Here is a 16,249-nt window from a genome sequence, read left to right as displayed (position 1 = left end):
ATTTATTGTGCTTTTTAAAAAAAATTATTGTGCTCTTTTTTTGAGTTTTTTTGTGTTGCATCAGACGTGGAGTAATAATTAACACACACAAAAGTTGCTGGTGAATGCAGCAGGCCAGGCAGCATCTCTAGGAAGAGGTACAGTCGACGTTTCGGGCCAAGACCCTTCGTCAGGACCCTTTGTTCACCAGCAACTTTTGTGTGTGTTGCTTGAAATTCCAGCATCTGCAGATTTCCCCGTGTTTCCGTGGAGTAATAATTATTTGGTTCCCCTTGAAAAAGAGTAAACAGCTGATGTTTCAAGCTGAGACCCTGCGTCAGGACCCAAAATGTTGAATATTTACTCTTTTCCATAGATGCTGTCTGACCTGCTGAGTTCCTCCAGCATTTTGTGTGTGTTGATCTGGATTTCCAGCATCTGCAGATTTTCTCTTGTTTTTTTCTCCTTTACACTTGAGTACCGGAAATGACATTAAACAATCTTGGACGCACTTCTCTTGAGTGTACTCAGAGAAGGCAAGCTGAAAATCAGGTGAAACAAAAGCGACGTACCTGTGGAAGTTGCTGAGAACATGACCGGTAAATAAGGAAGGAAGTGAAACCCTTTCGGATGCATTGAGGGGGATTTGACGTCAAATGGGAGAGACGCTGGGATGAGGAGGGCTTTTCGGCTGTAGACATGCTGAAGGTGAAGAGAAAACACTGTGATTGAGCTGAGCTGGAGAAAGGAGCTTGAGTATATATTTGCCATGACTTCCTATAGGTTTTCGTATGCCACAGAGCAAGCCATTGGGCCCAATGAATCTATGCTAGCACTTAGAGCAATCCCAGTAACCCCATTCCCCAATCTATTCTCTCATGCCCATCAATTCCCCTAATTCTCTGACTACCCCATCACCACAGGGACAGCATGGTAGCATAGGAGTTATGACAATGCTTTCACAGTGCCAGTGATTGAGGTTCAATTCCTCCCTGTGACTGAGTGGGCTTCTTCCCAGTGCTCTGGTTCCCTCCTCCATTCCAAAGATGTAAGGGTTAGTAGGTCACATGGTTGTAATACAAAGAGATCTAGGAGTACTTGTTCATCAGTCTCTGAAGGTGAATGAGCAAGTGCAGCAGGCAGTGAAGAAGGCTAATGGAATGTTGGCCTTTATTACAAAGGGAATTGAGTACAAAAGAAAGGAAATACTTTTGCATTTGTACAGGGTCCTGGTGAGACCACACCTGGAGTATTGTGTGCAGTTTTGGTCTCCACGGTTAAGGAAGGACATCCTGGCTGTGGAGGAGGTGCAGCGTAGGTTCACTAGGTTAATTCCTGGGATGTCCGGACTGTCTTACGCAGAGAGGTTAGAGAGACTGGGCTTGTACACACTGGAATTAAGGGGATTGAGGAGGGATCTGATTGAGACATATAAAATTATTAAGGGATTGGACAAGATAGAGGCAGGAAATATGTTCCAGATGCTGGGAGAGTCCAGTACCAGAGGGCATGGTTTAAGAATAAGGGGTAGGTTATTTAGGACAGAGTTGAGGAGGAACTTCTTCTCCCAGAGAGTTGTGGAGGTGTGGAACGCACTGCCTCAGAAGGCAGTGGAGGCCAATTCTCTGGATGCTTTCAAGAAGGAGCTGGATAGGTATCTTATGGATAGGGGAATCAAGGGTTATGGAGACAAGGCAGGAACCGGGTATTGATAGTAGATGATCAGCCATGATCTCAGAATGGCGGTGCAGGCTCGAAGGGCCAAATGGTCTACTTCTGCACCTATTGTCTATTGTCTATTGTAATTGGGCAGAATGGACTCATTGGGCTGGAAGGGCCTGTTACTGTGCTGTATCTCTAACTAAAATAAAATATATTTGGGATTACTCATGCAAACCAATTAACCCAACAACATAGAGGAAACTGGAGCATGTGGAAGAAAATATGGCCACAGGGAGAATGTGCAAACTCCACGCATCTGATTCCTGAGGCCAGCATTGAACCGGGCTGACTGAGGCTATGCAGCAGCACTGATAGCTGCACCATAATGAAATATTACCGCTGCTGTCGAGTAGGAAATGAGGCTCAGGATTCCACAAGTGGAAAGGGAAAGGGTCAAAGGTTCAGTTATTATCAAAGTGTGTATGCAGTGTTCAACTCTGAGATTCATCTTCTCACAGATAGCCATGAAACAAAGAAAACCATCGAGTTGTTCAAAGAAAAAGAAGCACCAACCTTCCCATGCAGAAAAGGAAAACAAATCATGCAAATTGCAACAAAAACATCAACCTACCCACGTGCTAAAAATAACATCGCAAACTGAAATAAAAACATCACCACCCCCATGCAAAAAATTGCGCAAATGGCAACAAGAAAGAATGAGAAAAAAGAGCATAAAAACATAAAACTGAAGAAGTCCAATTGGAACTAGAGTCTACTCATAAATCACAGAACTAGATAAGTTGCTTTTATAAACGCTGGTTCACTTCATGAATAGTCAACTTGCAAGGACCTCAGGACCATGAGTAGGATGATTCAGTTGTGGTGATGGGTTCTAGATAGTGTAGATATTGAGAGGATGTTTCCTATAGTGGGGAAGTCTAGGACCAGAGGACACAGCCTCAGAATAAAAGGGCATCCTTTTAGACTACAGATGAGGAGGAATTTCCTTAGTCCAGAGGGTGGTGAATCTGTGGAATTCATTGCCACAGATGGCTGTGGAGGCCAAGTCATTGGTTGTATTCAAAGCAGAATCTGATAGGTTCTTAATTAGTAAGGGTGTCAGAGGATACAGGGAGAAGTTAGGTGAATGGGGTAAGTCAGCCATGATGGAATGGTGCTGCAGACTTGATGGGCCAAATGGCCTAATTATTCCCCAACGTCTTAGGGTCTTAAAAGAAAAATACCTTAGAGTCTTTGAGCATGATATCAAGGGTTCGTTGAGATGTTGCGGCCAAAACGGCAGATATTTGATGAGGTGTTCCTTTTATGTGCCTTTCGGAGAATCCCAACAGGAAGAGAATCCTGGCCAGGTGGTCACCAATCCTGTAATGGAATTGACAGGAATTAACACTCCTTCTCACACATGGAATGTGCAGTAATCCTGTGAAAAATGGGTGTTATGTGCAATGACGCCTACACTTGGGCAGTATCTTTCAGGGACTGCGGAATCCTGCCCCACTTTGCCTTGAGCAGAACAGCAGGATGAATCCTTACGTGACCCATGCTTGCTTTTCCTGTAATCTTGTAGTCCTGGCAATCCTGGCCCCATCTCAGTGTTCCCTGAAATGTTATACAGGAAAATCAATCAATATTATTTCCATTCTTAGGATTCATTAAAAAGTACTTCTTTTATAAAATGTCCCATTCCTTTTCCCAGTGGAGTGTATTCTATCTGGGTCATCACCATTTGGTATGGGGGGGGGGCATGACTGCACAGGATCAGAAAAAGCCACAGAAAGCTATGAACTCAGCCAACTCCATCATGGGCACTAGCCTCCTCAGCGTCCAGGACATCTTTAAAAGCCTCAAAAAGGCGATATCCATCATTAAGGACGCCCATCGCCCAGGACACGCCCTTGTCTCATTGCTACCACGAAGGAGGAGGTACAAGAGCCTGAAGATACCCACTTAGTGTTTTAAGAATAGCTTCTTTCCCTCTGCCATCAGATTTCTTAGAGGGTAATAAACCCATGAACATTGCCTACTATGTCGCTCTCTTTTTACATTATTTACTTCGTTTTTAATATAAATCTTATTGCAACTCACAGGTTTTTTTCAATGTATCGGACTGTAGTGCTGCCACAAGGCAAAAAATTTCACGACACATATGACAGTGATAACAAACCTGATTCTGATGCTAGCATGGTTAATAAGGCATTGATAGAGTGGACAGTCAATGCCTTTTTCCAGGGTGGAGATCGCTAATACGAGAGGGCATCATTTTAAGATGATTTCAGGAAAGAATAGAGGGGATGCGAGAGGCAAGTTCTTTACTCAGAGAGCTGTGGGTGTGTGGAACACCCTTACCAGGGGTGGTGTTAATGGCAGATACATCAGGGGCATTTAAGAAACTCTTAGGTAGGCACATGGATGATAGCAAAATGGAGGGTTATGCATTGGATTGAAAGTTTGTACAACATTGTGGGCTGGAGGGCCTGTACTGTTCTTTGTCCTGTGTTCTATGTTCAACCACTCATATTAATCATTTCTTCCATCACCCATAAGTGTGAAGTGACGCATTTTACAAAGTCGAACCTGTGGAAGTCTCTTACTATGAATGGTAGGGCACAGAAGACCGTAATGGAACAGAGAGACCTGGGAGTACTAGTACATAGAGGCAGAGTCACAGGGGGACAGGGTTAGAGTCTTTTTACCTGGGTGGTAATGGCAAGTATTAGATGGCATAGGTTTACAGTGAGAGGGAGAACGCAGGAAGGAGAATTGTGGGGCAAGATGTTTTAAAATATAAAAATGCAGAGATTGGTAGCTACTTGGAACATGCTGCCAGGGGATGGGGAAAGAACCAGATACGGTATGAGAAATGTTTAAAAGGCGTATAGACAGGTGCGCAAACAGGCAAGGACTTGAGGGATATTATCCATGTGTTGTACAGTTGGCGTTAGTTAGCCTGGAAATCGAAGCTCTATAGCTAGAGCTGAGCCTGAGGTTCTCTGTGAGGTCAAAACCCAATGTCTGCAAATCTGAGCCCAAGATTGTTGGCTGTAGGCTTGAGGCCAAAGAAGGTGGCCAGTCCTGGAGTTAAGGGACTGTGTATGTGCATGAGTAGGAGGGAGGAATGGGGCTTACTTTGCTGTTGTTGTTTTGTTGCCGGTTGTGATCTGTGTTGTTCTGCTGAGCATTGTGGGTATGTTAGGTTGGCACCAGAATGCATGGCGACAGTTGTGGACTGTCCCCAGGTGTGCTGGTTGCTAGCACAAACACTGGATTTCACTGTATGCTTTGATGTACGTGTAAATAAACTTGAATCTTGAACTGAATTATTTTGAGAAGTTGCGCAGCTTTTATTGGAGTGTAGAAGAACTAGAGGTGATCTTATAGAGTTGTATAAAATCTAGAGGGGTTTAGATAGGCGAATGCACAGTCTTTTACCCAGAGCTGAGGAATCAAGATCTAGGCTTAAGGTGAGGGGGGAGGGATTTAATAGGAACTTGAGAGGCAAGTGTTCACCCAGAGGGTGTTCAGTATACGGAAAGGACTGCTAGAGGAAGTGATTGAGGTAGGTACATTAACAATTTTAGAAGGTACTTGAGCAGGTACATCGATAGGAGAAGGATATGGGCTAACTGGGGTTATTGTAAATGGGAATCTTGATCAGAATGGACCAAATGTGTTGAAGGACCTGTTTCTGTGCAGTGTGACTCCGTGGTTCTACTGGGTAGAATTTTGAAATAAATAGAGCCTTGTCAAGAAGAGAGGTACTTAACTGTACTTTACCAATGCCAGGCGATCATAGGGAAACTCTGTATTGATACAGACTTTCCAGTTGCCACCATCCTGAAGTTCGTCCACAACAACTTGCCATAATCGTATGTCCATTAAATTGTCCGCAGAAAATTTCGTCTGGTAGCCTTTCTCTTTATTATCGGTGGTAATGGCTCGAGTGAACAAAGTGAGTATCGGTGGCATTAAACCTCCAAGGAATGTGGACTGGAGAAGACAAAATACCCGGGAACATTTGTGTTATTGTTTGGTCAACAAATGGTCAACAAATCTAGTTTATAATGTCAGATCTAATTTATAATAGTAAGTTGACAAAAAAAATAGTTGTCAAGTAACAATTTGGATAAAATTATGATGAGGTGCTTTGGAAGAGATATAAAAGAAATTATTAGGACAAGTCGCCTGTTCAATACGTGGGTCATGACCAAAGACAAAAATGGCTGGAGTCGTTAGGACTTTAGTGCAAGGGTGCTTATTACAAAACTTACAAAAATTAACAAAAATAGTGAAAAGAAAACTGCTAATATTTACAAAAAGGTATCTACCAGAAGGTTCAATAGTAGTTCTGTACTATTTTTGCCCATTGTGAACTCCTGGCAGACCCAATTACTCTCTCTCACTGAGAGCGATGAGACACATTTATCAGACACCAGGACATACTATCTTTAATTACCCACAAAGTTAACAAGATTACACATGAATTAGAATATGATGCACCCCACAATGTAGATACAAGCATATTACAAAATAAACAGAGTATCTACCTTAAATACAGCGTACAAATAATATATACACATTTACACATCCCATTACTAAAGAAATGGAATATTCTGCTGTGTATGGCGAGAAAGACACCACAAAGCCAACTCAAGTGTATCAGCTCAGTTTAGGACCCATTATGAGAATATACCAGGGAAGATATTGAAGTGTGTACACTCAGCACAACAACAGCAGAATGATGAGGCTGTGTGTGTGCGTGTGTGTGTGTGTGTGTGTGTGTGTGTGTGTGTGTATACTTATATATACACACACACACACATATATATGAATCGGTGAGTATCCACCTACTCTTCTTTCCTGTCTAGTCTCTGAGCTGATGTTGAACTGCCAATACCCACTGCCTGAGTCGGTATTTCATTGGGAGTTTGGAATGTCACCGGAGACTCTTGCAAATTTCTACAGATGTATCTTGGAGTGCATTCTAACTGGCTATACCACTGTGTGTGTATATATGCACACACATATACACACTCTGTACATAGAACACTGCATAAAAGTCATAGGCACATAAGTTGTAGATGCCTAAGGTTTTTGCATATTGCACATTGGTGTGGTATTTCATTGATTGATTCTATTATGATTATTATTCTATTATGTATTTATTGAGCTTGCCTGCAAAAAATGAATCTCAGAGTTGTATATAGTGACATATATGTACTTTGATAATAAATTTACTTTGAACTTTGATGCTGCAAAAAAAGAAAACCATGCCATATGTGAGTGATGATAAACCTGATTCTGATATGGGTCTCTGTTGCGGACTGAGAGTGGGAAGAGAGCAGGGAGAGTGGAATCATGGCTGGGGAAAGAAGAGAGAGGGGATGGAGTGGGAATCATCAGAGAGACATTCTATAATGATCAATAAATCAATAGTTTGGAATTAAATGACATTGGCTGGTGTCTCAGGGCTGGGTGTGTCTGCAGCTGCGCCATTTCCCCCCACCCCCAGGCACTCCTTCTCTGCCACCTGTCCCACACTCCTCCTGGCGCACTCCATTCCTGCCATTCCCAATATTCTTTGCTCCTGCCAGATTTACAAATTCGCTGTCTGCTCCATGTTGAAAAATACAGTTCTGTGCAAAGTCTTAGGCACCATAGGGGTGTGCATGTATGTAGATATACGATTATTTCTTATTGTAACTTATGGTGTTTTTAATGTATGCACCATACTGTTACTGCAAAACAACAAATTTCATGCCATATCTGATTCTAATTCTTATTATTGAGTCCAATTTTTACTTGAGCTTAAGTTCCCAAACTGTTGAGGTGAGATTCGAACTCATGCCTTTACCCGTTGCTTCACCTATCCGAGTCTACCTTGTATGGATCAATAATCTTCAGTGTGAGAGGAGGGGAACAGTTCAGAGGTGAACAAAATGCTCTGATTCCTGGCAACTTGTTATCGGAAACTCTTTCAGGTCTAATTAATCATCTTACCTGCTCCAGTGAATTTGAAGATGAGGATGAAGATGAAAGAAGAAACTCAGAGCTGGAGAAACTCATTGTTGTGTCGAAACTGGTTTCGAATGAACTTAATTGTTTGTTTTGTGACTGAAATCAGAGATCACCAACATTAACAAAATAAAGTTTCCATGCATCCTCACTCATTTATCAGGAACACTGCATACAGAGTCCTTAGATGGCATAAACATCAATTTCCCGGACTTCTGGTAAATAGCTCCCTCTTCTCCTTCACCATTCCTCATTCCTGTCTCCTTCTCACACCTTCTCTTCTTACTTGCCCATCACCTCCCTCTGATGCTCCTCTCCCTTTCTTTCCTTCCATGGTCTTCCACCCTCTCCTGTCAGATTCCCCCTTTGCCAGCCCTTTACCTCTTCCACTAATCCAATTCCCAGCTCTTTACTTCACCTCCCTCCCCTCTCCCAGTTTCACCTATCACCTGCCACTTTGTACTTCCTCCCCTCTCCCCCACCTTCTTATTCTGACTTCTTCCCCCTTCCCTTCCAGTCCTGATGAAGGGTCACGACCCGAAACATCAACTGTTTATTCCCATTCATAGATGCTGCCTGACCTGCCGAGCTCTGCCAGCACATCGCGTGTATTGCTCCAGGTTTCCATTGTCCCCAGTCCCTCTTGAATCCTTAGCATTATTAAGGATTCCTTCCACCTGTCCAACAATCTCTTTGATTCCCCTATCAGCCGCTAGGGGGCACCATAGCATTAGGACAAGGACTGTTAAGATGGGAAACATCTTTCCTAGGCTGTGAGACTACTGAATTCCCTGCCACCACCTAGGTATCACCACGTACGGAGTGTCAGTAGCTTTAAAAACGCAAACATGAGGAAATCTGCAGATGCTGGAATTTCAAGCAACACACATAAAAGTTGCTGGTGAACGCAGCAGGCCAGGCAGCATCTCTAGGAAGAGGTACAGTCGACGTTTCCGGTTGAGACCCTTGGTCAGGACTAACTGAAAGAAACGATAGTAAGAAATTTGAAAGTGGGAGAGAGAAAGGGGAGATCCAAAATGATAGAAGATAAGGCGGGGAGGGATGGAGCCAAGAGCTGGACAGTTGATTGGCAAAAAGGATATGAGAGGATCAGGGGACGGGAGGCCTAGGGAGAAAGAAAAGGGGGGGGGGGATAAAGCTCAGAGGATGGGCAAGAGGTATAGTGAGGGGTAACAGAGGGAGAAAAAGCAGAGAGAGAGAAAGAATGTGTGTATATAAATAAATAATGGATGGGGTAGGAGGGGGAGGTGGGGCATTAGCGGAAGTTTGAGAAGTCAATGTTCATGCCATCAGGTTGGAGGCTACCCAGATGGAATATAAGGTGTTGTTCCTCCAACCTGAGTGTGGCTTCATCTTTACAGTAGAGGAGGCCGTGGACAGACATATCAGAATGGGAATGGGATGTGGAATTAAAATGTGTGGCCACTGGGAGATCCTGCTTTCTCTGGCGGACAGGTTTTGCTGAACACCTACGCTCTGTCCGCCAGAGAAAGCAGGATCTCACAGTGGCCACACATTTTAATTCCACATCCCATTCCCATTCTGATATGTCTGTCCACGGCCTCCTCTACTGTAAAGATGAAGCCACACTCAGGTTGGAGGAACAACACCTTATATTCTGTCTGGGTAGCTTCCAACCTGATGGCATAAGCATTGACTTCTCAAACTTCCACTAATGCCCCATCTCCCCCTCATACCCCATCCGTTATTTATTTATTTATATATATATATACACATTCTTTTTCTCTCTCTCCTTTTTCTCCCTCTGTCCCTCTGACTATACCCCTTGCCCATCCTCTGGGCTTCCCCCCTCCCCCTTTTCTTTCTCCCTGGGCCTCCTGTCCCATGATCCTCTCATATCCCTTTTGCCAACCACCTGTCCAGCTCTTGGCTCCATCCCTCCCCCTCCTGTCTTCTCCTATCATTTCGGATCTCCCCCTCCCCCTCCCACTTTCAAATTACATACTACCTCTTCTTTCAGTTAGTCCTGACGAAGGGTCTCAGCCCAAAACGTCGACTGTACCTCTTCCTAGAGATACTGCCTGGCCTGCTGCATTCACCAGCAACTTTGATGTGTGTTGTCAGTAGGTTTATACTGACTACTTTTTAACTTGTGTTGTATATGCTCCTTATTATTTGTTAATTTATTTGTGGTAATATATCTTTAAGTTGTGTGTGAATTATATGTACTCAATGTTTCGTTTGGTAATATATGTGTATATTGTTGAAATGACAATAAAGTTGAACTTGAATTACCTTTAACAAAAGATACCTGAACTTTATTTAATCACTTTATTCAAATCCCCCAGTGGAATTTGAACTGATACCTTTGAATTAATGGTTCAGATCCTTAGCTACTCGTCAAGATGCATTTTGGTAGCACAACTTGGAGCAATACAGAGAAGATTAGCGGAGACCTTGTGCAAGGATGCCACATTTGTGAAACGTTCCATATTTCTAGGGCGGCTTGGTGGTGTAGAGGTTAGTGCATTTTACAGTGCCAACGGTAAGATCAATGAGTGTTCAAGTTCTGCCGCTGTTTGTAAAGTGTTTGTACGTTGCCCCCATGAGCACACGAGTTTCCTCTGGATGCTGTGGCTTCTTCCACGTTCCAAAGATGTACAGATTAGTGGGTAAATTGGTCATATGGGTGTAATTGGAGACAGCCCAGAGAAGGTGAATTGCAGACTTGGCTTCCAAAGCCATCTGTGGCAATGAATTCAGCAGATTCACCACCTTCCTCATTCCTCCTCGTCCCGGTTCTAAAGGGAAGTCCTTGTATTCTGAGGCTGTGCCTCTGGTCCTCGACTCGGTCTCTATAGGAAACATCCTTTTCACATCCATTCTAACTAGGCCTTTTCAATATTCTCTAGGTTTCAGTGAGATTCCCCTTCATTCTACTAAACTCCTGCAAGTACAGACCAAGAGCCGTCAAACACTCCCCATACATTAACTCTTACATTCCCGGGATCATTGCCACGCTAATTCCTTATTACATGGGTCTTCCCTTATTTCAATGAAATAGAGTCAGAGTCATAGAAAAGTACAGCAGAGAAACAGGCCCTTCGGCCTATCTAGTCCATGCCGAAACCATCTAAACTGCCTACTGTCAGCTACTGCACTGGGACCATAGCTCTCCACGCCCCTAACTATCTGAAGTTTTCTTAAACATCGAAATCGAGCTGATATGTACCACTTGTGCTAGCAGCAGCTTGTTCCACACTCTCACAACCCTCTGAGTGAAGAAATTTCCCCTCATGGTCCCCTTAAACTTTTCACCTTTCACCCTTAACCTGTGACATCAAGATGTAGTCACACCCAACCTCAGCGGGAAAAGCCTGCTGGCACTTACCCTATCTGTACCCCTCATAATTTTGTATATTTCTCCTCACAGTCTTCTACGTTCCAAGGAACAAAGTCCTAACTTATTCAATCTTTCCACATAACTGAGGTCCCCCAAACCCGGAAACACCCTTGTAAATCTCTGGACCCTTTCAACATTATTTACATCTTTCCTGTAGGTAGGTGACCAAAACTGCATACAATAGTACTCCAAATCCAAAGTGGGTTTCCTCATGTTAAAGCACACCAGATACTCACTCTAGGGGATGTTATCCATCATGTGTACATACCGTGTTAATAGAAGATGGCTTGAAATGAAGCTGGAAGGCATTTCCATCTGTACTCTGTAGTATTGAGAATACAAAACACATAGCACTGTAATAATCTAAACAACCGAATTTCGAGTCAGAAACAGAAAGAGTGTCTTCTCCTCCACCACCAGATTCCTGAACAGCCCATGAACCCAAGAACATCACTTTGTTTTTCAATGGTTCAATGGTTCTAATTAATATCAGAGAATATACACAATATACAACCTGAAATTCTTACCCTTTGCAGACATCCACAAAACAGAAGATATACTCCAATTTCCTATTCAATTATTTTTGCAATTTATGATAATTTCATGCTAATTTTTCAGAGCAGTCAGGGGCTCTTTTCTTTGGAGGAAAGAAGGACAAGAGGCGATGATAGGGGTATGCAAGATAATAAGAAGCACAGAACAGGTAGAGTCTCTTATTCAGGGTGGAAATGGCTAGTAGGAGGGGGCATAATTTTAAGGTGATTGGAGGAAAGTATAATTGGGGGGGGGTGCAGAGGAGGTGAATGTCAGAAGTAGGTTTATTACACAGAGAGTCGTGAGTGTGTGGAATGGCCTGTCAGGGTTGATGATGGAGGCAGATCCATTTGGGACATTTAAGAAACACTTAGGTAGGCACATGGACAATAGAAAAATGGAGGGCCACGTGTAAGGGAAGGGTTAAATTGTACTTAGTGCAGGTTATAAGTTCAGCACAACAATGTGGCTGAAGAGGCTGTGCTATGCTGTAATGTTCTATATTCTGTGCTCTATGTCCTTGCAATTCACAACTGCCGCATAACAACAAATTTCACGTCATATAGACAGTGACAAGACACCTACTTATGATTCTGGTTCAAGATGAAGATACTATTGCCAGAACTCTTTACCTCTTTCCTTCGTTCTGAACCAGAAATCTAGATAAAATGATGCTCTTTAGTCTTGCGAGTTATGGTCGAGTATGTTTTGCGTTTGGCATAGATGCATTTACCATTCTTACACCTCTCCTCGGAGCCTGTTTGATACGTCGAGGTTGGCCACGCATTCGCTGTATCGCTACGCATGGAAGACAAGTCAGTGGTGAAGTCTCCCCTCCCTGAAGAGCTGGATTGCCCGCGAGCAGTTTGCCTGCTGTGCTGCCACCTTGACTCAGCGGACGACGAGACTCTGGAGCTGGGATCGCTCGAAGACGATGAAGTCGATGAGGAGTCCCTGACCAGGTCACCATACTCCTCTTCCGACTGTGCAGAGGACGTGACAGAACTCAAAAGGCTGAGAGAGTCAGTCGAAGGCAACGAGCTGCTCCTGATCAAGGGTCGGCCGAGCTTTTTGCTTCTGCAGCTGGAACTGTGACATCTTTCGATGCTGCCCTGGTAAAGCGATGACTGGGTACTGACCCTCCTGTGCCCTGAATTCGATGTAGATGCACTGCTGGAAACTCGATGGCCTCTCGAGTTCCTAAAGGAGCTGTTCGAGACGGCCTTTCCTTTGGTAGTCCAGATGATGAGCTGGGGGAAAGATGAACAGTTGTATGACGTTCATCTTTTGAAGGCACACGTCGACCCAGCCAGTCATATCTACGTTCTTGACTGAGCTTTTGGTGCCTTCCATGCTTGTTACGTTTAGGTTCTTCTCTGTTCACTGGTGAGTGCATACCATGACTTCTTAGGTGTTTGTTATAATATTCCTCTGATCTTCTCATTCTGCTCGATGACTGGGAACCTGATGCCGAATCGTGCAATAGTCTACTGTGTTCCTCCCGCCTGTGTTTACCACGCTTATCAGGACTGCCATGTTTGTCGTCCCTGCTTTCTGACTTTAATGAGTGGATATCACGAGCCCTTGAGTATTCTACCTTATCCTGCTCTGATCTTCTTCTTGAACTTCTGCTTGACGTCTGGGAACTCGACATAGATCTGCTCAAGGTATACTTATACCCTCGCCTTTCCTGCTGTGAGATGATGTTTGTGACAGTTATTTTGGCAGCACATGATGGAAAAAACCTTCCCACCTTTTAAACAAAGCTGCCCACATGGCTCCATCCCTGGGAGAATCAAAGTACACTCATTGGCCACTTTATTGGTTACCTCCTGTACTAATCAAGTAGCCAATGAGTATCTGTTTGTGGTTTTCTACTGCTGTAGCCCGTCCACTTCAAGTTTTGATGTGTTGTGCATTCAGAGATGCTCTTTTGTACATCACTGTTGTAATGTGTGGTTATTTGAGTTACTGTCACCTTGAACCAGTCTGGCGATCCACTTCTGATCTCTTTCATTAACAAGGTGATTTTGCCCACAGAACTGCCACTCACTAGAATTTTTTTTTGTCTTTTCCACCATTCTCAGTGCACAAACTATAGCCCCTCTGCTTCCTCAAAGCTACCTGCCCCTTCACCTGTCTTTGTATCATCTGTAAACTTTGCAACAGAGCAAAGGCTGAGGCACAAAGCAACTTCTTAGTCTTTGTGTAGGCTTCCCTAATTTGCAGGTTGAGGCTGTGGTGAGGAAGTCAAATGTGACGTTGGCATTAATTTCAGGAGGACGAGAATATAAAAGCAAGGATATAATGTTGAGGCTTTATAAAGCACTAGTGATGTCTCACTTGGAGTATTGTGAACAGTTTTGGGCCCCGTATCTTAGAAAGGATGTGCTGAAACTGGAAAGGGTTCAAAGGAAGTTCACAAAAATGACTCCAGGATTGACTGGTTTGTCATATGAAGACCGTCTGATATCTCTGGGCCTGTATTCACTAGAACTTGGAGGAATGAGGGGTGACCTAATTGAAACCTATGGAATGGTGAAAGGCCTGATAGAGTGGATGTGGAGAAGACGTTTCCTATGGTGGCAGAGTCTAAGAAGAGAATACACAGCCTCAGAATAGAGGGATGTCCTTTAGAATGTAGATGAGGAGGAATTTATTTACCAAGAGAGTAGTGAATTTGCGGTAGTAATTGGCACAGGCAGCTGTGGAGGCCATGTCATTGGGTATATTTAAGACAGAGACTGATAGATTCTTGATTGCTCATGGCATGAAGGGATACAGGGAGAAGGCAGGAGTTTGGGGATGAGAGGGAAAATGGATCAGCGATGATGAAATGGAGGATCAGACTCAAAGGTCCAAATGGTCTAATTCTGCTCTTATATCTTATGGTGTTATGGTCTAAACCAGGTGCTGCCCACCCAATTTCCATTGGTCCAAACGCATTTCTATTTTAAAACTTTGGTCCTTGTATTCAAATCCCTCAGTTCCCACCTTTCTTCGTAACACTGCATGTTTTTCCAGTCCTACACTCTATAGCTGAGGTGTCTGTACTTTTGGCTTCTTATCCCTTGCTGCTGAAGATCATTCTTCCATCTGAGTCCATTTGCTTTGTCTCCCCATCTCTCTGATTGTCGTAGAGTGATACAGTAGGGAATGTGGCTCTTTGGCCCACTGAATCCATGCTGATCATCAACCCCTCATCTAAGCAAATCCCGCATTAATCCAATTTCTTCTTTATTCATCCCAAATCTCATTGGGACCTATTGAATATTGAAAGACAGAGGGGACACAGAGTGGTTGTTTCCCACGGTGGGGCAGAGTATAGGACCAGAAGAGACAGCCTCAGAATCGAAGGACGTCCCATTAGAACAGAGAAAAGGAGGAATTTGTTTAGCCAGTGGGTGGTGAATCTGTGGAATCCATTGCCACAGATGTGGAGGCTAAGTCATTGGGTACATTTAAAGCAGAGTTTGGTAGATTCTTGATTATTCAGGGTGTCAAAGGCTGAAGGGAGAGGGCAGGGGAGTGGGGTTGTGAGGCAAAATAAATCAGCCATGTTGAAATGGCAGAGCAAACTTGATGGGCTGAATGGCCTAATTCTGCTCAAATGATTTATTATCTTATGGTCATGTTCTCATAAAGTCCTTCCTGATTTTGCCACCTAATGACACATGAGGACCAATATATGGCCAATTGACCCACCAGCTAGCACATTATAGTCATAAAGTAACACAGCACAGATGCAGGCCCAACTGTACAGTGCAAGACATAAAAATTAATAAGTTACAAAATATAAATAGTGCAAAAGATGAATAATGAGATAGTGTTTACAGGTTCATTGACCATTCAGAAATTGATGGTGGGGAGGAATCACTGCTTCCATTGTCAAAGTGTCATAGAATAATGCTGCATGAAAACTAGTCCTTCTGCCCAAATGGTTCATGCCGACCGAAAGGTTCCATTCAATCGAATCCCACATGGCAGCATTTGGCCGGTAAACTTCTAAACCTTTCCAATCCATTCCCTGTCAAACTATCTTCTAATCCTTTCCTATCCTTCTATTTGTCAAACTATCTTCTAAACCTTTCCTACCCATGTACCTGTCCAACTGTTTTCTAAACCTTTCCTATCCATGTACCTGTCCAACTGTTTTCTAAACCTTTCCTATCCATGTACCTGTCCAACTGTTTTCTAAACCTTTCCTATCCATGTACCTGTCCAACTGTTTTCTAAACGTTTCCTATCCATGTATCTGTCCAACTATCTTCTAAACCTTAAGACAATAAGATCATAAGACATAGGAGTAGAATTAGGCCATTTGACCCATCAAGTCTGCTCTGACATTTAATCAGACATCTACTTTGTCTAGGCATTTCAACATTCAGAAGGTTTCAATGAGGTCTCCTGTTATTCTTCTAAATTCGAGTGAGTACAAGTGTTCCTTGTATGATAAACCTTTCATTCCCGGAAACATCCTTGCGAACCTCCTTTGAGCCCGGAGGGGCTCACCAGTACCTTATAAAGTGCCAGCACCACATCCCTGCTCTTGTATTCTAGACCTCTTGAAATGAATGCTAACATTGCATTTGCCTTCCTCACCACTACTTCTACTTGCAAGTTAACCTGTATTCCCAAGTTCCTTTGCATCTCAGA

The 16,249-nt window shown here is 43.4% G+C and overlaps 1 protein-coding gene and 1 pseudogene across 1 annotated transcript in view; one reads left to right on the top strand and one right to left on the bottom strand.

Moving 5' to 3' along the window:
- Positions 1-16,249, bottom strand: part of LOC140206432 (vitellogenin-like) — a 175,324-nt gene that overhangs the window by 67,451 nt on the left and 91,624 nt on the right. Inside the window, exons 22-27 of the mRNA XM_072274801.1 lie at positions 12,327-12,576; positions 8,256-8,386; positions 5,437-5,649; positions 3,119-3,261; positions 2,886-3,024; positions 552-681 (exon numbers count right to left, since the gene is read on the bottom strand). Coding sequence (XP_072130902.1) covers positions 552-681; positions 2,886-3,024; positions 3,119-3,261; positions 5,437-5,649; positions 8,256-8,386; positions 12,327-12,576 — 1,006 coding nt within the window. The remainder of the gene's footprint in view (positions 1-551; positions 682-2,885; positions 3,025-3,118; positions 3,262-5,436; positions 5,650-8,255; positions 8,387-12,326; positions 12,577-16,249) is intronic.
- Positions 10,057-10,154, top strand: LOC140206481 (U6 spliceosomal RNA; annotated as a pseudogene).

The sequence above is a fragment of the Mobula birostris genome, chromosome 12, assembly GCF_030028105.1.
Source record: "Mobula birostris isolate sMobBir1 chromosome 12, sMobBir1.hap1, whole genome shotgun sequence".
In the NCBI taxonomy this organism is placed as follows: domain Eukaryota; kingdom Metazoa; phylum Chordata; class Chondrichthyes; order Myliobatiformes; family Myliobatidae; genus Mobula; species Mobula birostris.
The sequence above is the reverse complement of the archived record's forward strand: the minus strand, read 5'-3'. Positions and strand labels throughout refer to the sequence as shown.